General features: G+C 54.6%; 2 protein-coding genes across 3 annotated transcripts in view; both read right to left on the reverse strand.

Annotated features, from left to right (window-relative positions):
* TMEM161A (transmembrane protein 161A) overlaps positions 1-20,254 on the reverse strand; it is a 119,663-nt gene that overhangs the window by 48,636 nt on the left and 50,773 nt on the right. The window lies entirely within an intron of this gene.
* Positions 1,609-10,611, reverse strand: HOMER3 (homer scaffold protein 3). Its single transcript, XM_054286609.1, has 9 exons — positions 10,480-10,611; positions 7,793-7,949; positions 7,064-7,195; positions 6,061-6,168; positions 5,771-5,892; positions 4,840-4,996; positions 3,160-3,270; positions 2,731-2,811; positions 1,609-2,204 (listed from the first exon to the last, which is right to left on the reverse strand). The coding sequence occupies exons 1-9, from the start codon at positions 10,491-10,493 to the stop codon at positions 2,016-2,018; spliced, it is 1,071 nt and encodes a 356-aa protein (XP_054142584.1). The 5' UTR covers positions 10,494-10,611; the 3' UTR covers positions 1,609-2,015.

Below are 20,254 nucleotides of genomic sequence, written 5' to 3' on the forward strand. Positions count from 1 at the left end.
GAATCAGCAAATGCTGATTGGATCTGCTGTGTCCAAAACAGACACAAAGAAAGGTTTTGAAACTTTCTGACCAAAAAACCAAATATAAAGCATTGAAATAAAAGAAATAAGAGTTGAGTAAAGAGATGAGGCAGCAAGAGGAATGATGCTTAAAATAAAATAGGGAAGTTGTGGTAAAGCAGAGCCAGGGCCTCCCTCGGGCCTCCCTCAATTCCAGAGGCTGGGAAACATCTGGGGTAGTCCCAAATTTCTGAGATTAATCCAAAATTTCTGTGATAACTCCCAAACTTTTGGGGTAACTCCTGAATTTCTGGGGTATTCCCAAATTTCTGGGATAACTCTTAAATTGAAAATTCTGAGATTAATCCCAAACCTCTGAGATGAATCCAAAATTTCTGAGATTATTCCCAAATTTCTGAAACAACTCCCAAGTTTCTGGGTAACTTGTAACAGGTTTCTGGGGTACTGCCAGATTTCTGGGATAACTCTGAAACTTGTGAGATTAATCCCAATTTTCTGGGTAACTCCCAAATTTTGGGATTAATTCCAAATTTCTGGGGTAACTCCCAAACTTCTGAGATTAATCCCAAATTTCTATGATAACTCCCAGGTTTCTGGGGTAACTCCTGGAGAATTTCTGGGGTCCCCCCAGCCCCTCAGGGCACCGTCCCCATCTCTGTCCTTGGCCCCAGCTGGGCCCTGTCCCTGCCCCACACATCAGGACATCCCTGGGGGCTTCTTCCAATATAAAAAGGACCAAAAAAAGAAACAAAACCCCGAGAGCAGCTGAGTTTCGCTCCATTTTTAATTTCAATTAACCTCACAGGTGCCAACCCAGCAGCTTGGTGCCCTCAGGGATGTCCCTTGTCCCAAATTCCCCGTGCTCAGCCCCAAATTTCCAGCAGTCCTGAAATCCTCTGTGCTCAGCTCATCCAGGCTGTGAAACTGCAGATTTTCCTCTGGGGAAATCCAGAATTTTCCAGAGTTTTCCTCCATCTCTGCTGCCCTGGGATGTCCAGGGGCTGGGAATGGAGGAAGAGGAAGAGGAGGAGGAGGAAGTCAGTGCTGGCTGTGCCCAGCCAGGGGAGCAGGCAGGACCTGCCGAAGGCAAACGGTTCCTAAAAAACGACAGAAAACCCCAAAGGGCTCGGCCCCTGCCCTTAGAAAATGTAAAAACCTGGGGGCAGCCGTGGGGTGTGGCAGGGGGGTGGCACCCCTGGGCACAGCTGGCACCCCTGGGCACAGCTGGCACCCCTGGGCAACAGCTGGCACCCCTGGGCTGGGCTCAGGCGCTCCCTGGAAGGGATTTGAGACCTTCAGGTGCTTCTTGGAGAGGATTTGGGGGTCCAGCTGCTCCCTGGAGAGGCTCAGGAGCTCCCTGGAGAAGATTTGGGGGCTCAGGTTCCCCCTGGAGAAGGTTTGGGGGTTCAGGTGCTCCCTGGAGAGGATTTGGGGGTTCCTGTGCTCCCTGGAGAATAACTGGGAGCTCAGGCTCTCCCTGGAGAGGATTTGAGAACTTCGGGTACTCCTTGGAGAGAATTTGAGGGTTCAGGCTCTCCCTGGAGAAGATTTGGGGGTCCAGCTGCTCCCTGGAGAGGCTCAGAGCTCCGTGCCCTGCTCGGGGGCTCCCTGGGCAGTGAGTGCCCAGCCTGGTGCCCGCTCTGGCCGGGCAGCTGCTGGTGGGTGGCAAATCCTGCCCGGACAGGGCTGAGGCTGCTGGGTGCCCACGGGAGCTCTGGGTGGTGCCCACAGGAGCTCTCAGTGACCAAAGGATCTCTCTTGGTGCCCAAAGGATCTCTCAGTGCCCACAGGAGCTCTCGGTGCCCACAGGAGCTCTTGGTGATTCCCTCAGGATCTCTGGGTGGTGCCCACAGGAGCTCTCAGTGTCCAAAGGCTCTTCCTTGGTGTCTGCAGGATCTCTCAGTGGTGCCCAGAGGATCTCTCGGTGCCCTCAGGATGTGTGGGTGGTGCCCAGCCCCAGCTGAGCTGCCCCTCTCCAGGGCTCTCGGCCCTGCTCAGTTGCTCTCCACCAGCTTGGCCAGGCCCTGCCTGAGCTCGCTGAGCTCGAAGATCTTCACATCCATGATCTCGGCCACCTTGGTGACCTCGTGGTGCACCCTGTCCCTGTGTGCCAGGCTCTCTGCCAGGCTCTGCTCTGCCAGCTGCAGCCGCTGCTCCAGCTCCGCGTTGCGGGCCTCCAGCTCCTGCGGGGACAGACGGACAGACAGACTGACTGCTCACAGCCCGAGTGCCACCCCAGGGCCCCTCCTGAGCCGGGTCCCTGTCCTGGGTCACTGGGGGGGAGCTCTGTGCCCAGCCCTGCCCGTGGGGTGAGGCTGTGGGAGGGCAGCTGTGCCCACAGGGATGCCCCAGCCCGGTGGGGCTGGCTCTGGATCTACTCCAGCCTGCTTGGATTGGTTCAGGAGCTGCTGTGGATCCTGCCCAGCCTGGTGGGATTTGCCCTGGAGCCTCCCCAGGTGGGGATCCCACCCAGGAGCCCACCCTGGATCCTCTCCAGCCTGGTGGGATTGGCACTGGAGCTGCTCTGGATCCTCCTCAGCCTGCTGGGATTGGCCCTGGATCCTTCCAGCCTGGTGGGATTGGCACTGGAGCTGCTCTGGATCCTCCCCAGGCTGGTGGGATTGGCTCCATCACAGTCTGGGCAAAGTGGGGATGTCCCCAAGGTGCCACCTCCACCTTTACCTGATCAGGTGCCACCTCCCCCTTTACCTGCAGCTTCTGCAGCGTCTCCTCGCGCTCGCCCTCGGCCTCCCAGCGGCCGCACCTCTGGCTCTTCAGCAGCTGGATCTCCTGGGGAAAATGGGGGATTTGTGATTGGCTTTTTCCAAGTGTTAATGTGAATACTGTGTGTGTCGTGTTAGTGTGGAAAATGGGGGTTTTATGATTGGCTTTTTGCAAATATTGGAGTGAATATTGCGTGTATTAGTGTGAAAAGTGTGGGTTTATGACTCGAGGTCTCTTCCAGCCTGGTGATTCTGTGAATTCTGTGATTTGAGGGAATTCTGAGCTGCCAAGATCCTGAGCCTCTCAACCCCAGCACATCCCTGTCCCTCAGAGCTCTGATAGCTGGGGGGTCTGACAGGTTTGGGGGGATCTGGCAGGTTTTGGGGGCTCTGACAGGTTTTTTGGGGTTCTCACCTCATCCTTGGCCTTGAGCAGCAGCTCCAGCTCCTCCAGGCTCTGGCTCAGCTCCTCCTTGTTGTTGTCACTGGAGGAGTCGGGGGTGCCCTGAGCCTCCAGCTCTGCCACCTGCAAGGTGAAATCATTACTGACCCCTCAATAATTCAGTGCAAGGTGAAATCATTACTGACCCCTCAATAATTCAGTGCAAGGTGAAATCATTACTGACCCCTCAATAATTCACTGCAAGGTGAAATCATTCCCTCAGGAATCTCCTGACCCCTCAATAATTCACTGCAAGGTGAAATCATTCCTGACCCCTCAATAATTCACTGCAAGGTGAAATCATTCCCTCAGGAACCTCCTGACCCCTCAATAATTCAGTGCAAGGTGAAATCATTCCTGACCCCTCAATAATTCACTGCAGGGTGAAATCATTCCCTCAGGAATCTCCTCACCCTCAGCACCATTGCCATGCTTGGCCTCCCTGCAAACCCACCTGGCAGCTCCTGCTTGGGGCTGGGAGGAAAACAATTCCAAAATGGGATCACGTCCATTTTGTGGCTCAAAAAACCATTTTGTGCTCAAAAAAACCCACTTTGGAGACCGTGCCTGTGCTTTCTGCACGAATTGTGCACTCCAGCACAGCTGCGCTGGCTCACACCCAGCCCTGAGCCCCTCCAGCTCCATTTGGAGACCTCCAAAAGCTCTGGAGCTGCTGCAGAGCTGGGCTGAAGGGTTTGCCCAGGAGAGCTCCCCTGGAAAATGCAGCTCGGTGCCCTGGATTATTCATGAGCAGGATTCATTTTTAAAATGGTTCTGTTCCTGCTGGGGCTGCTCTGAGCTCTGCAAACAGCTCCAAGGAGCTCACCCAGACCGGGAGCAGATCCTGCAATTCCCTGAGTGTCAGGGCGGCCAGAACCCACCAAAATGTCCTGATTTTGGGACAATAATGGAGGTGTTTCACTGAGTTATGGTTTCTTCTGTGATCCTGCCAAGGCCCCGGGAATCCTGAGGGAGGAATGTTGGGAATAACACCAGGGAATTCTGAGGGAGGGATGTTGGAAATTCTGAGGGAATCCTGAGGGAATCTTGAGGGAATCCTGAGGAATGGGTGTTGGGAATCCTGAGGGAACCCTGAGGGAATCCTGAGGGAGGAATGTTGGGAATAACACCAGGGAATCCTGAGGGAGGGATGCTGGAAATTCTGAGGGAATCCTGAGGGAGGGATGTTGGGGATCAACCCCAGGGAATCCTGAGGGAATCCTGAGGGAATCCTGAGAGATAGATGTTGGGAATCCTGAGGGAACCCTGAGGGAGGGATGTTGGGAATCCTCAGGAAATCCTGAGAGAATCCTGAGGGAATGCTGAGGAAGGGATATTGGAAATAACAGCAGGGAATCCTGAGGAAATCTTGAGGGAATCCTGAGGGAGGGATGTTGGAAATTCTGAGCGAATCCTGAGAGAATCCTGAGGCAATCCTGAGGTAATTCTGAGGGAGGGATGTTGGGAATCCTGAGGGAATCCTGAGGTAATTCTGAGGGAGGGATTTGGGGATCCTGAGGAAGGATGTTGGGAATCAACCCCAGGGAATCCTGAGGGAGTCCTGAGGGAATCCTGAGGGAGGGATGGCGGGTGTTGTCCCTCAGCCACGCCGACCCCAGCCCCTGTGGCCCTGTCCCCGTCCCCCTGGCTCACCCGCTGGCGCAGCGCCTCCGTCTCCTCCTGGTAGGCCGCCAGCTCCTTCTTCCACTGCTCCACGCTGGCGTTGGCCTCGTGCAGCGCCGCCACCAGCTTGGAGTTGTTGTCCTGCAGGCTGAAGAACTCGGCCTCCCACTGCACCTCGCTCACCGAGCTGGGACGGGGGGAAAGGAAATGATGGGATTGGTTCTGGGATTGATTCTGGGAATGATTCTGGGATCGGTTCTGGGATTCTGGGATTGATTCTGGGATCGGTTCTGGGATCGGTTCTGGGATTCTGGGATTGATTCTGGGATCGGTTCTGGGATCGGTTCTGGGATTGATGCTGGGACTGATTCTGGGATTCTGGGATTGATTCTGTGATTCTGCAATTGATTCTGGGATTGATTCTGAGATTGATACTGGGATTGATTCTGGGATTCTGGCATTGATACTGGCATTGATACTGGCATTGATACTGGCATTGATTCTGGCATTGATACTGGCATTGATACTGGCATTGATTCTGGCATTGATACTGGCATTGATACTGGCATTGATTCTGGCATTGATACTGGGATTCTGAGATTGATTCTGGGATTCTGGGATTGATTCTGTGAATGATTCTGTGAATGATTCTGTGATTCTAGAATTGATTCTGGGATTGATTCTGGGATTCTCTGATTCTGGGTTTGATTCTGTGATTGATATGGGATTCTGTGATTCTGTGATTGATTCTGGGATTCTGTGATTCTCTAAATGATTCTGTGAATCTGTGAATGATTCTGGGATTGAGTCTGGGATTCTGTGATTCTGTGAATCCAGCCCAGGCTTTCAGCAGCAGGCAGAGAGAATGGAAAGGGCAGAACGGATCAGAATAATTTGGCATGACAAAACCGAGCACCCAGCCGTGCCAGAGGGGAGAGCCTGGGGCTCAGAGCAGCCTCACCCCTCGGAGAGCATCTTCTTCAGCCTCTCCTTCTCGGTGCTGATCTCCACATCCGCGCTCTGGCTGCGGAACAGCTTGTCCTCCCCGGGCCCGTTGGAGCCGATGATGGGGCTGGGCAGCACCTGGGGGGAAAAGCAGGGACAGGTGATGAGGATAATGGGGCTGGGAGGAAGGACAGGTGATGATGATGGAGCTGGGCAGCACCTGGGGGCAAGGACAGGGACAGGTGGGCACCTCCAGCAGGGTCACCTCCCTTTTCCTCCCCTTTCCTCCCCATTCCCCAGCCTCACCTGGTGGGAAGGGAGGCTCAGGGCAGGGTTGGTGAGCTCAGTTTTGTCCTGGCATTTCTCCCTGGCCACACGAGCTGCCTCCTTCACCTCCTGGAACTTCTCTGCAAACTGCAGGGGAAGGGGAGAGTCACCCTGGGGCTGGGTAACGTACCAGCAGAGTAATGTAATAGAAATTATATTTAAATAAATATATAGTGATGCTCTGCCTGCAGCCTCGTTTAAAACACTTCTGAATTTTTCTCCAACACCAAAATTCAGGGATTTAATTGAGTTTGGCACTCGGGGCTGTGGGCTCAGCACAGAAGCAGCCCCAGCTCCATTTGTGGCGCCCAAACCCCTCTGCAAACACAACCCCAAAGCTGCTTCTGGAACCTTGGCACCTTGAATTCCATCCCAGCCCGGTGAGAACAGCACTCAGCAGGTGCCTGAGGATCTTCTGGAGGGGTTTCTCCCGGGGGGATTCCATGAGCTCACCTGGGAAGGGTTCCCACAGGTTTCCCAGGTTCCTGAGCTCACCTGGCTCAGGTTCCCAGCTCTCACCTGGCTCAGGATCCCCAGGTTTCCCAGGTTCCCAGGTCTCACCTGGCACAGGTTCCCAGCTCTCACCTGGCTCAGGATCGCAGGATTCCCATGTTCCCCAGGTCTCACCTGGCTCAGGATCGCAGGATTCCCAGGTTCCCAGATCTCACCTGGCACAGGTTCCCAGCTCTCACCTGGCTCAGGATCCCAGGTTTCCCATGTTCCCAGCTCTCACCTGGCTCAGGATCCCCAGGTTTCCCAGGTTCCCAGCTCTCACCTGGCTCAGGATCGCAGGTTTCCCAGGTTCCCAGCTCTCACCTGGCTCAGGATCCCAGGTTTCCCATGTTCCCAGGTCTCACCTGGCTCAGGATCCCCAGGTTTCCCATGTTCCCAGGTCTCACCTGGCTCAGGATCCCAGGTTTCCCAGGTTCCCAGCTCTCACCTGGCTCAGGATCCCCAGGTTTCCCAGGTTCCCAGCTCTCACCTGGCTCAGGTGCTGCTCGGAGGCGAAGCCCAGCCCGTACACGGTGTTGGCCCTGCTGTCAGCCCACTGCCCGAACTTCTGCGAGGTCTTGGTGAACGTCATGTTGGGGGTGATGGTGCTGTTGATGATGGCCTGGGCAGGGGACAGCGGGGCATCGATCAGGGAATCCGTCAGGGAATCATTGATCAGGGGATTGATCAGGGAATCAGTCAGGGAATTAGTCAGGGAATCAAGCAGGGAATTGATCATGGAATCACTGATCAAGGAGTCAGGGGATCAATCAGGGAATTGATCAGGGAATCAGTCAGGGAATTGATCAGGGAATCATTGATCAGGGAGTCAGGGGATCAGCCAGGGAACTGATCAGGGAATCAATCAAGGAGTCAGGAGATCAATCAGGGAACTGATATGGGAGTCAGGGAATCAATCAGGGAATCAATCAAGGAGTCAGGGACTCAGAGAATCAAACAGGGAATCAGGGAACCAATCAGAGAATCAGCTGCTTTTGTGAGGGGGACAGCTGGGGTTTTTGGGGAAAAGCTGCTTTTTGTAGGGGGGGGGAAACTGCTTTTCTAGGGCCACAGCTGTTTTTTAAGGACACAGCTGCTTTTTAGGGCACAGCTGCTCTCTAGGGACACAGCCGTTTTCCAGGGGGACAGCTGTTATTTTAAGGACACGGCCGTCATTTTGGGGGCACAGCAGCCTGGCAGTGCCCGGGGCAGTGCCCACCTTGGTGCCCCCCACGCTGATGATCCTGTAGACGCTGCGGGTGGCATCGTAGTAGTAGGAGACGGTCAGGGCGTGTTTGCTGGCCGGGATCCAGTTCCTCTTGGTGGCCGGGTCGATCTGGAACACGTGGGCCCTGGTGCTGAAGATGGGCTGCTCCCTGTGGGACGGACAACAGGGCTGGTGACCGTGGGTTTGGAGGGGCAGGACTGCAGCTGAACTTTATATTGAAGTTTAGATGCACCAACAGGAGAACAGGGCTGGTAATCATGGTTTTATAGGGTTAAAATTTCAGCTGAGGGTCAGAATTCATATTGAAGTTAGATACACCAACAGGGCTTGTGAATAATGATTTTATAGGGTCAGGATTTCAGCTGAGGGTCAGAACCAATTCATATTGGAATACTGATTTTATAGGGTTTGGATTTCAGGTCAGAACCAATTCATATTGAAGTTAGATACACCAACAGGGCTGTGAATCCTGATTTTATAGGGTTAGGATTTCAGCTGGGGGTCAGAACCAATTCATATTGAAGTTAGATACACCAGCAGGAGAACAATGCTTTCAATCATGATTTTATAGCATCAGGATTTCAGCTGAGCGTCAGAACCAATTCATATTGAAATCCTGATTTTATAGGGTTAGGATTTCAGGTCAGAACTAATTCACATTGAAGTTAGATACACCAAGAGGAAAACAATGCTTTGAATCAAGATTTTATAGGGTCGGGATTTCAGCTGAGGGTCAGAGCCAATTCATATTGGAATCCTGATTTTATAGGGTTAGGATTTCAGGTCAGAACCAATTCAAACTGAAGTTAGACACACCAGGGCTGTTGAATCCTGATTTTATAAGGCTAAGATTTCAGCTGAGGGTCAGAACCAATTCCCACTGAGGTTAGATACACCAATGATAGGTTGGTGATTCTTAGATGCTTAAATCTGTTGCAGAAATAACAATTTGAGCTAATTGCTCTATTATGAGCTCATCTGTGGAAGGAAGTGGAGCAAGAGAAGCATTACAGGAATTACTGGAAGCAGCAGAACAGTGCCCAGCACTGGACTCTGTTAATCCATCACAAAGCAGGGAAGAGAGGGTCACAGAGACCTGAGGAAGACATTCCTGACTTCATCCCTGACCCAGTTAGAGACCACTGACCCAATTAGAGAGAAGAACCGCACACGTGTGAGGGACTAATAACCTCATTTCACACAGAGCAGGGATGGGAGGGGCTGGGCTGATGCAAATGGATTATTTTGGGAAATAAATAGAAGGCGAGAGCCTTGCGCAGCGCAGTCACACGTTTCAGAACCGTCTGTGATTTCTGGTCTCTGATTCAGGGTGAGGGCAGCTGAGGGAAGGGGAAGTGCAGCAATTTCCTGCCTTGTTCCCTTCCCTCCGTCCTGGTCAGGTGCCAGCCAGCCCTGCAGGGGCTCTGCCAGGAACACAGAGATCATTATGGAATGATCACAGATCCCCTGAACCACGGCTCTCCCAGGAAAACCCTGGGCAGCTGAGGGAAACTCAGAGGAAAGAATTCCTGCAATTATTGCCTCTCTTTCTGTAACCATTCATCAAAACAGGACAATCCCCGTGGCAGGGAGGAATGAGGAGGAGACTCCATCTTATCAGAGGGCTAATTAATTATTTATGATACTATATTATTCTATACTATATTACATTATATTACATTGCATCTAAACTGAATCTGCCAAGCACTCAAACCACCATCACTGTGGGCGAACAATCCCCACGCTGCATTCTGCTTTGGCACAAACACAGGCACAGAGAATGGTGAGAATTGTGTTTTTCCTTTCTCTGAGGTTCAGAGAACGTGGAACCCAGAAATATTCTTGGGAAGAGCTGTGCCTTGCTTTTCTCTGTGCAGAGCAATGTGGGGCTATTTCCTGACAGGCCAAGGAGCCAAACCCCATCACGGTGGGTGAGCAATCCCCACATTGCATTCTGCTCTGGCACAAACACAGGCACAGAGAATGACGCTGCTCCCTGCCCACCCCAGGGGCTCCCAGCAGCCTGAGCAGCCTGTCCCTTCAATCCCACCCCCCTGCCCTCTCCATGGGCTCCCAGCAGCCTGTCCCTTCAATCCCACCCCCCTGCCCTCTCCATGGGCTCCCAGCAGCCTGTCCCTTCAATCCCACCCCCCTGCCCTCTCCATGGGCTCCCAGCAGCCTGTCCCTTCAATCCCACCCCCCTGCCCTCTCCATGGGCTCCCAGCAGCCTGTCCCTTCAATCCCACCCCCCTGCCCTCTCCATGGGCTCCCAGCAGCCTGTCCCTTCAATCCCACCCCCCTGCCCTCTCCATGGGCTCCCAGCAGCCTGTCCCTTCAATCCCACCCCCCTGCCCTCTCCATGGGCTCCCAGCAGCCTGTCCCTTCAATCCCACCTCCCTGGAGCTCCCCATGGGCTCCCAGCAGCCTGTCCCTTCAATCCCACCACCCTGGAGCCTCCCAGAGCCCAGCAGGGAATATTTGATTTCCTCCCAGCCCTGGCTCAGGTTTCTCCCCCTCCCCTCCCTCTCTGCCTGCATTTCTGGAGTGAGATTCCGATTTCCCAGGCTCTGTTTGCACGTGGATCACGACCTATCTTTGGCACACAGAGAAGCGGGTGTTTCTGCCCCCAAGGCCCCAAGTGCCGGGCTGGTTTTGGACAGGAGCCAGGCAGGATTTACCGGGTTGCTGACATTGGTTAGTAGGGGCGGTGGGCTGGTGCAGGTAGTGGGGCGTCCCCTCCTCCAGCAGCTGCTCCTCGGGGCTCTCTCAGCTGCTCCGGGGCTCCTTCCCAGCGCTGCCTCCGCAGGGATTCATTCCCTGGCAAGGGAAAAACCCAGAGTTATTTGTGGTTTGTTATTCCCCACACGGCCGGGCACCCGCAGGGAGCCCCCAGGGTTCGCAGAGCTGCTCGTCTGCAGCGGCTCCTCAGCACGGCACAAGGTCTATCCCCTGTTGTGGGGAGATCGGGGTGAGCTGAGCACGGAGCAAACGCGCCCGGCTGCAGGGAAGGGGCCACAGGAGCCTCCAGGGCTCCCGGCCAAGCCCACGTGCTGCTGCTGATGGAAATCCCTCCTGGGAGTCGCTGCTCGGGCACAGCAGCTGTTCCTGGGCCCCTGTGCGGCCTGGAGCCCTGTCCCTGTGTCCCTGTCCCTCCTGGAGCCCTGTCCCTGTGTCCCTGTCCATCCTGTCCCTGTGTCCCTGTCCCTCCTGGAGCCCTGTCCCCGTGTCCCTGTCCATCCTGTCCCCGTGTCCCTGTCCCTCCTGGAGCCTGTCCCCGTGTCCCTGTCCATCCAGGATCCTGTCCCCGTGTCCCTGTCCCTCCTGGAGCCCTGTCCCCGTGTCCCTGTCCCTCCAGGATCCTGTCCCTGTGTCCCTGTCCCTCCTGGAGCCCTGTCCCTGTCCCTCCTGGAGCCCTGTCCCTGTGTCCCTGTCCCTCCTGGAGCCCTGTCCCTGTGTCCCTGTCCATCCAGGATCCTGTCCCCGTGTCCCTGTCCCTCCTGGAGCCCTGTCCCTGTGTCCCTGTCCATCCTGTCCCTGTGTCCCTGTCCATCCTGTCCCTGTGTCCCTGTCCCTCCTGGAGCCCTGTCCCCGTGTCCCTGTCCCTCCTGGAGCCCTGTCCCTGTGTCCCTGTCCATCCAGGATCCTGTCCCTGTGTCCCTGTCCCTCCTGGAGCCCTGTCCCTGTGTCCCTGTCCATCCAGGATCCTGTCCCTGTGTCCCTGTCCCTCCTGGAGCCCTGTCCCTGTGTCCCTGTCCATCCTGTCCCTGTGTCCCTGTCCATCCTGGATCCTGTCCCTGTGTCCCTGTCCATCCTGGAGCCCTGTCCCCGTGTCCCTGTCCATCCTGGATCCTGTCCCTGTGTCCCTGTCCCTCCTGGAGCCCTGTCCCCGTGTCCCTGTCCATCCTGTCCCCGTGTCCCTGTCCATCCAGGATCCTGTCCCCGTGTCCCTGTCCCTCCTGGAGCCCTGTCCCTGTGTCCCTGTCCCTCCAGGATCCTGTCCCTGTGTCCCTGTCCATCCTGGATCCTGTCCCTGTGTCCCTGTCCCTCCTGGATCCTGTCCCTGTGTCCCTGTCCATCCTGGATCCTGTCCCTGTGTCCCTGTCCCTCCTGGAGCCCTGTCCCCGTGTCCCTGTCCATCCTGTCCCCGTGTCCCTGTCCATCCAGGATCCTGTCCCCGTGTCCCTGTCCATCCTGTCCCTGTGTCCCTGTCTGGCCTGGAGCCCTGTCCCTGTGTCCCTGTCCCTCCTGGATCCTGTCCCTGTGTCCCTGTCCATCCTGGAGCCCTGTCCCCGTGTCCCTGTCCATCCAGGATCCTGTCCCTGTGTCCCTGTCCATCCTGGAGCCCTGTCCCCGTGTCCCTGTCCCTCCTGGAGCCCTGTCCCTGTGTCCCTGTCCATCCAGGATCCTGTCCCTGTGTCCCTGTCCATCCAGGATCCTGTCCCTGTGTCCCTGTCCATCCTGGAGCCCTGTCCCCGTGTCCCTGTCCATCCAGGATCCTGTCCCTGTGTCCCTGTCCATGCTGGAGTCCTGTACCTCTGTCCCTGTCCGTCCAGGGTCCTATCCCTGTGTCCCTGTCCATCCTGTCCCTGTCCATCCAGACCCCGTCCCTGTCCCTCCATGTCCCCTCCAGCTCTCCTGGAGCCCCCTCCAGGCTCTGGGATCAGCTCCAGGGTTCCTCTGGACCTTCCCTTCCCCAACCTTGGGCACCTGCAGGGTCCAGGGGCAGCCCCAGCTGCTCTGGGAATTCCAGCCCAGCCCCTTCCCATCACCTCCAGCCTGAAACACAGAAAGGGCAGGTGAGGACGGAGGGACGGGACAGAGGGACGGGACACAGGGACACCCTGGGGTCACAGCCAGAGCTGAGCTGTCCCCAAACACCACCAAGCTTTCCAAAGCAGCTCTGGGGTTCCCACTCCTGTTCCCCTCCCTGAAATGCCGACTCCCCTTCCCTGCTCAGGGCCACAGTGAAGGGTGGATAAATAAACGTGTAAATAAAGGGATGAATAACGGTGTAAATAAAACCCCTGGCACTGGGGCTGGCCTTGGCAGATAAGTGAGGAGGAGCAGAGCAAAGGCTGGGAGGACACAGATCTGGTGGCACTGGAGGGGATCCAGGGCCCTCCCCTGCTCAGGGGGAAGGGCACAATCCAACAGCCCTGGGAGCTGAAAAATGACCAGTGAATATCCACTGAATGAGGGGATGTGCACTGAATGAGGGGATGTGCACTGAATGAGGGGATAGCCGCTGCAGGAAGGGGTTAAATGCTGCGTTTTTAACAGGTTCTGTGCTGGAACGTTTAGCCTTGCGTTTCATTTTAAGGGTAAGGAAGTGGGGAGTTGTGAGTTGCTGCAACTTCTTTTTGTGGGTATCCACTGAAAGAACGCCTTCTTTTAGTGAATATCCATTAAAAGCCCCCCTTCTTTGAGTGAACATCCTTTCAAAGAACCCCATAATGTAGTGACTATCATTTAAAAGCATCCCTTCCTTTAGTGGATGTCTGGGGAGGATCCAGGGAAGGTTCCAAGGGATGTTTGTTATCTGTCATTTCTTACTTGTGATCTGTGATTTTTTTCATCTGTGATTTTTTTAATCTGTGATTTGTGATCTGTTATCTGTGATCTGTTATCTGTGATCTGTGCCCTCAGTTGCGGGTCTGGGCAGAGCAGCAGTGCCCCAGCAGGGCAGGGTGAGGAGAGCTGGGGACACGGTGACACAGGGCCAGGAGGGACAGATGGCACCGATGGCACCGAGCAGGGCCAGCACTGGCACCACGGGAGGTGCCAGGGGCTGGCAGGGACAGGAGCCAGCCCTGCCACAATGTCACACGGGCTGTCCTGACATGAGTGTCACACAGCCAGCCCTGCCACAGTGTCACACGGGCTGTCCTGTCCTGCCATGGATGTCACACAGCCTGTCCTGTCACAATGCCACAAAACCTGTCCAGCCCTGCCACAGTGTCACACGGGCTGTCCTGCCATGGGTGTCACACGGGCTGTCCTGTCCTGCACAATGTCACACGGGCTGTCCTGCACAGTGTCACACTGTCTGTCCTTGCTGTCCTCGCTGTCCCCGAGTGTCCTGGCCCGGGCTCTGCCCTCCCACCCTCAGGGGCCTCTCCCTGAGCGGGGTCTGCAGGACAGGGATGGGCGAGGGGGACAGGGATGAGAGGAACAGGACAGGAATGAGTGTGAGCAGGGCAGGAATAAATGAGTGTGAGCAGGACAGGAATAAATGAGAGTGAGCAGGGCAGGAATAAATGAGTGTGAGCAGGACAGAAGTGAGAACAGGACAGGAATAAATGAGTGTGAGCAGGACAGGAATAAATGAGTGTGAGCAGGACAGGAATAAATGAGTGAGAACAGGACAGGAATAAATGAGTGTGAGCAGGGCAGGAATAAATGAGTGTGAGCAGGGCAGGAATAAATGAGTGAGAACAGGACAGGAATAAATGAGTGTGAGCAGGACAGGAATAAATGAGTGTGAGCAGGGCAGGAATAAATGAGTGTGAGCAGGACAGGAATAAATGAGTGTGAGCAGGACAGAAGTGAGAACAGGACAGGAATAAATGAGTGTGAGCAGGGCAGGAATAAATGAGTGTGAGCAGGACAGGAATAAATGAGTGTGAGCAGGGCAGGAATAAATGAGAGTGAGCAGGGCAGGATGAGCCCAGCCCCGGCCGCTGGCCGTGCTGAGCCAGCTGCGAGCCCAGCCCGGGGCTGAGCCAGGCTCTGCCTGCCCTGCCCAGGGAGAACCCCCAGCAATCCCTGAAGGAAAATCCCCAGCAATCCCTGAGGAGGGAAAGAATCCTCCAGAAAACCCTGAGGAGGGAGAATCCCCAGCAATCCCTGATGGAAAGATCCCCCCAGCAATGCCAGCCCAGGCCGGGCCCAGCACCCCACGGCAGAACTGGGGCACAGAGCGGGGCTGGGAGCCCAGCCCTGCTCCTGCTGCTGCTGCAGGGCTGGCTGTCTGTCTGTCTGTCTGTCTGCTCTCCTTTTATCTCCCTCAGCAGCCCCGGGAGCGGCTGCCTGCCTGTCTGTCTGTCAGCGCTGTCTGTCTGTCTGTCTGCGCTGCTGATAAATTCAGCCCCAGCTCCTTCCCTCTGCCTTCCTCCCCCCCAAATTCCGGCCCCTGCAGAGCCTCAGGAGAATCCCCGACCCCGATCCCTGATCCCTGTCCTGGGCCTGGAGCTGGGCTTGGGTGACCCCATTCAGGATATTCCACAGCCCAGGATATTCCACAGCCCAGGATATTCAATAACCCCCGATATTCCACAGCCAAGGATATTCCACAATTCTACCCAGGATATTCCATAACCCAGGATATTCCACAGCCCAGGATATTCCACAGCCCAGGATATTCAATAACCCCCGATATTCCATAGCCCAGGATATTCCACAATTCTACCCAGGATATTCCATAGCACAGGCTATTCCATAACCCAGGATATTCCACATTTCAATTCAGGATATTCCATAATTCAATTCAGGATATTCCACAATCCAGGATATTCCATATCTCAGGATATCCCACAATTCAACCCAAGATATTCCATAACCCAGGATATTGCACATTTCAATTCAGGATACTCCACAATTCAATTTAGAATATTCCACAATTCAATCCAGGATTTTCCATAACTCAGGATATTCCACATTTCAATCCTGGATATTCCACAATCCTGGATATTCCATAGCCCAGGACATTCCATAATTCAACCCAGGATATTCCACAACCCAGGATATTCCACAATTCAACCCAGGATATTCCACAATCCAGGATATTCCATAGCCCAGGATATTCCACATTTCAGTTCAGGATACTCTACAATTCAATTTAGGATATTCCATAGCCCAGGATATTCCACATTTCAGTTCAGGATACTCTACAATTCAATTTAGGATATTCCACAGCCCAGGATATCCCACGATTCCTCCCCGGGACGCTGAACTGCAGAAGTGCTTTGGGGACAAAGTTTGGATTACAAAAATGAATTTAGGGCTTTGGGAATAAAGTTTGGGAAGATGGATTTGGGGGTTTTGGGTACAAAGTTTGGGTTCCAAATCAGGATCTGGGGCTCTGGGTACAGGGTTTGGGTTCCAAACCAGGATTTGGGATTTTGGGATTTTGGGTACAGGGTTTGGGTTCAAAATCAGGATTTGGGCACAAAGTTTGGGTTCCAAACCAGGGTTTGTGATTTTGGGTACAAAGTTTAGGTTCCAAACCATGATTTGGAGTTTCGGGTACAAGGTTTGGGTTCCAAACCAGGGTTTTGGGTACAAAGTTTAGGTTCCCAATCAGGATTTGGGGTTTTGGGTACAGGGTTTGGGTTCCCAATCAGGATTTGGGGTTTTGGGTACAGGGTTTGGGTTCCCAATCAGGATTTGGGGTTTTGGGTACAGGGTTTGGGTTCCCAATCAGGATTTGGGGTTTTGGGTACAGGGTTTGGGTTCCCAATCAGGATTTGGGGTTTTGGGTACAGGGTTTGGGTTCCCAATCAGGATTTGGGGTTTTGGGTACAGGGTTTGGGTTCCCAATCAGGATTTTTCCCAGGCTGTGACCTTGGCCAGAGCAGCTCCAGGAACAGGACCCGGCTCTCCCCCATTCCCTGGAGATTCCTGGGCAGCTGCTCCGGCCCAGGGACAGCCCCAGCAAGGTCACACACACCCCCAAGGCTTCAAACCCCAAATAAACGGATTTTTCTGCAATTCTGGAGCCACCCGCGTGTCCCCTTCCTCCTCCTGCTCTGGGACACAAACGCTGCTACCGCGGAATTAAAATTTTAAAAATTTAAAATTTAATTTAGCAATTAAAATTTAAAAATCAAAGCCAGGCTGCAGCTCAGGAATTCTACAACGATCCCAGAAAAAACGCCCGGCAACGAGAAAATGAGAATTAGAGAAACGGGAAAATGAGAATTAGAGGAGTGGAGATTTAATATATTCATATATTGCTTTTAAAATAATTCAACTAAAATCAGCTCCCTGAAGGTGATTTTTAAATCTCCTTTGTAGCCAGAGTTACGGAAATTCTGATGGAATTTCAGAGTTATGGAAATTAAAAAAAAAAAAAGGAAAGGGGAAATTTTTAAAAAAGGAAAATAGAAAATTAAAAAAAAAAAAAAGAATTTTTTTTAAAAAGGAAAATAGAAAAACATTTTAAAAGGAGAATGGTAAATTTTAAAAAAGGCAAAGGAGCCCCCAGGAATGTGATTTATCCAAAGCCCAGGCTGGGGGGGAATGATCTGCCAGGATTCCTCCAGGCTCGACCGCACGAGAAACTCCAACAACGCCGGGTCCGAAAAGCGGCTGAGGCTGAGAGCTGGGACGGGAATCAAACCCAGCCCGAGCTCCTGTCCCGCGCCAAAATCCACTGAAATCCACCCAAAATCCAACAAAATCCAACAAAATCCACTGAAATCCACCCAAAATCCACCAAAATCCACCCAAAATCCAACAAAATCCACACAGCGCCACATCCCCGCAGCAGGATCTCAAACCCCAAAACCCCAAACATCCAAACCCCAAACCCCAAATTCAAACACCAAAACCCCAAACTCTAAAACCCCAACACCAAAATTCCAAACCACAAAATCCCAAGTACCAAAATTCCAACCCCCAAATCTCGAAATCCCAAACTCTAAAATCCCAACCCCAAAATTCCAAACCCCAAAATTCCAAACCTCAAAATCTCAAATCCCACAATCCCAAATTCCAGAATTTCCCTCCCGTTCGCGATCCGCACCCCGGGCCGTTTCCAGCCGCTCCCAGCCCCAAGCACAGCCGGGATCCATTTTCCTGCATCCAGAGCCGCCACAAACCCCACAAAACCCCGAAATTTGAACTCCGGGAAAGTTTTCGGGCGCAGCCCCGCTCCAGCCCTCCCGGTGCGGGTTCCGCAGATCCCGGAGCTTTCCCCTGCACAGGATTTAATTTAAGGAACTTGCAGCAACTCGCCCTCGGCCGCCTCCCTGCCCCAGGAATGAAAGGGAGGCGAAACTTCGCAGCTGGAGCGCGGAAAAAAAGCGATTTAACCCTTGCGCTGCCGTGCCCGCCGCCTCAGAAGCGATGAACAGCGAAATAACAAAGGGAAGAACAAAAGCGGGGCAGGGACGGCGGCCGCGGCTCTCACCCCATCCCCGCCGGCACCGCTCCGCTCCCGCCGCCGCCTCCTCCTCCTCTTCCTCCTCCTTCTCCCCTTCCTCTTTCTTTCTGTCTTTCTCCGGATCCGGATGCTCTTTAAATTTCCTCCGGAATTTCACTTTGAAGCGTTGCAGCTGCTGCAGCTGCTGCTGCTGCTCCGCGGCACCGGGAGCGGCACCGGGACCGGGATCGGTACCGGCACCGGGAGCGGCTCCGGGAGTGGCTCAGGGCGAGGCTCCAGGATCGGGAGCGGCACCGGGAGCGGCACCGGTACCGGGAGCGGCCCCGGCGCTGCTCCGCGGTTCCCTCGCTCCGTCCCAGCCCGGCGGGGAGCGGCTGGATGGGGCCGGTGCCGCTCCGAGCCGTTCCTCCCCCCGCCCCGAGCCTTGCCCCGAGCCCGGCCGGCCCGAGCTCTTCGCTGCCCTCTCCCGGTGCGCTCCTGCCCGGTTCCTCCCGCTCCTGCCCGCTCCCTGCCCGGTTCCTGTCCCTCCTGCCCGGTTCCTCCCGCTCCTGCCCGGTCACTGCCCGGTTCCTGTCCCTCCTGCCCGGTTCCTCCCGCTCCTTGTTCGGTCCTACCTGGTCCTGCCGCTCCTGCCCTCTCCCGGCCCGCTCCTATCCGGTCCCTGCCCGCTCCTGCCCGGTCCCGGTCCCGGTCCCTCCTGCCCGGTCCCTGCCGCTCCCTGTCCGCCCCCTACCCGGTCCCTCCCCGCTCCCGCCGCCCCATCCCGCTCACGTTTGGCCGCTTTTCTTCTCCCGACTTTATTGGCGGCGGCGGCGGCGGCACCGCCTGCCGGGACGCGAGATCGGGGACAACGGCTCGGGGCCACCCTCGGTGCCACCGCCTGCCGGGACAGCGGCTCGGGGCCGCGGGGACAGCGGCTCTGACCCCGGGAAGTGTCAAAAGCCCCCAGCCCTGGAACTCAGAATTCCACCCTGGCAGCACCAACACGGGTGCGATAACCTGAGTGATAACCCAGACTGATAACACGGGTGTGATAACACAGGAGTGATAACCAGGGTGTGATAACCCAAATGTGATATCCCGAGTCAGATAACTCAGGTGTGATAACCCTGGTGTGATAACACATGTGTGATATCCTGAGTGAGATAACCCAGGTGTGATAACTCAGGTGTGATAACCCAGGTGAGATAACCCAGTGATGATAACCCTGGTGTGATAACCCAGTGTGATAACACAAGTGTGACAGTGTGATATCCTGAGTGAGATAACCCAGGTGTGATAACCCAGTGTGATAACCGAGGTGTGATAACACAGGTGTGATATCCTAAGTGAGATAACCCGGGTGTGATAACCCAGTGTGATAACCCAGGTGTGATAACCCAGTGTGATAACCGAGGTGTGATAACACAGGTGTGATATCCTAAGTGAGATAACCCGGGTGTGATAACCCAGGTGTGATAACCCGGGTGTGATAACCCGGGTGTGATAACCCAGGTGTGATAACCCAGGTGTGATAACCCAGTGTGATAACCGAGGTGTGATAACACAGGTGTGATATCCTAAGTGAGATAACCCGGGTGTGATAACCCAGTGTGATAACCCAGGTGTGATAACCCAGGTGTGATAACCCAGTGTGATAACCGAGGTGTGATAACACAGGTGTGATATCCTAAGTGAGATAACCCGGGTGTGATAACCCAGTGTGATAACCGAGGTGTGATAACACAGGTGTGATATCCTAAGTGAGATAACCCGGGTGTGATAACCCAGTGTGATAACCCAGGTGTGATAACCCAGGTGTGATAACCCAGTGTGATAACCGAGGTGTGATAACACAGGTGTGATATCCTAAGTGAGATAACTCAGGTGTGATAACCCAGGTGTGAATCCCCCCCTGCTCACACTCAGCCTTTCCCTCCTCCCCATCCTGCGCTGTTTTCCCTGTGCCAGGTGTCACCCCTGTCCCCACCCTGTCCCCACCCTGTCCCTTGTCCCTGTCCCCATCCCTGTCCCCAGTGTCCCCACCCTGTCCCCACCCTGTCCCCACCCTGTCCCTTGTCCCTGTCCCCATCCCTGTCCCCACCCTGTCCCTTGTCCCTGTCCCCGTCCCTGTCCCCGTCCCTGTCCCCACCCTGCCCCTTGTCCCTGTCCCCATCTGTGTCCCTTGTCCCTGTCCCCGTCCCTGTCCCCTCCCATTCTGAGTTTGTTTAAAACCAAACAGAAAATCTCCATTTGATGCTGGATTTCCCCTCAGCCTCTGTCACTCTGCCTGAGTTAAACACTGCCAATGTTGAGTAGAAATAGTATTTATTGTTGTTTTAGTATTTCGTGTTATTTTAGTATTTAAA

Source organism: Melozone crissalis, unplaced genomic scaffold (genome assembly GCF_028551555.1).
Source record: "Melozone crissalis strain CALT ecotype California unplaced genomic scaffold, PUWL_Pcris_2 ptg000054l_1, whole genome shotgun sequence".
Taxonomy (NCBI): Eukaryota; Metazoa; Chordata; class Aves; order Passeriformes; family Passerellidae; genus Melozone; species Melozone crissalis.

Excerpts from the sequence above, each read along its gene's own strand:
- HOMER3 (XM_054286609.1), bottom strand. Across the intron at positions 7,196-7,792 it reads TCAGCGTGGGGGGCACCAAG|GCCATCATCAACAGCACCAT; the intron begins GTGGGCACTGCC and ends TCCCCTGCCCAG. Across the intron at positions 2,205-2,730 it reads AGACGCTGCAGAAGCTGCAG|GAGCTGGAGGCCCGCAACGC; the intron begins GTAAAGGGGGAG and ends CTGTCCCCGCAG.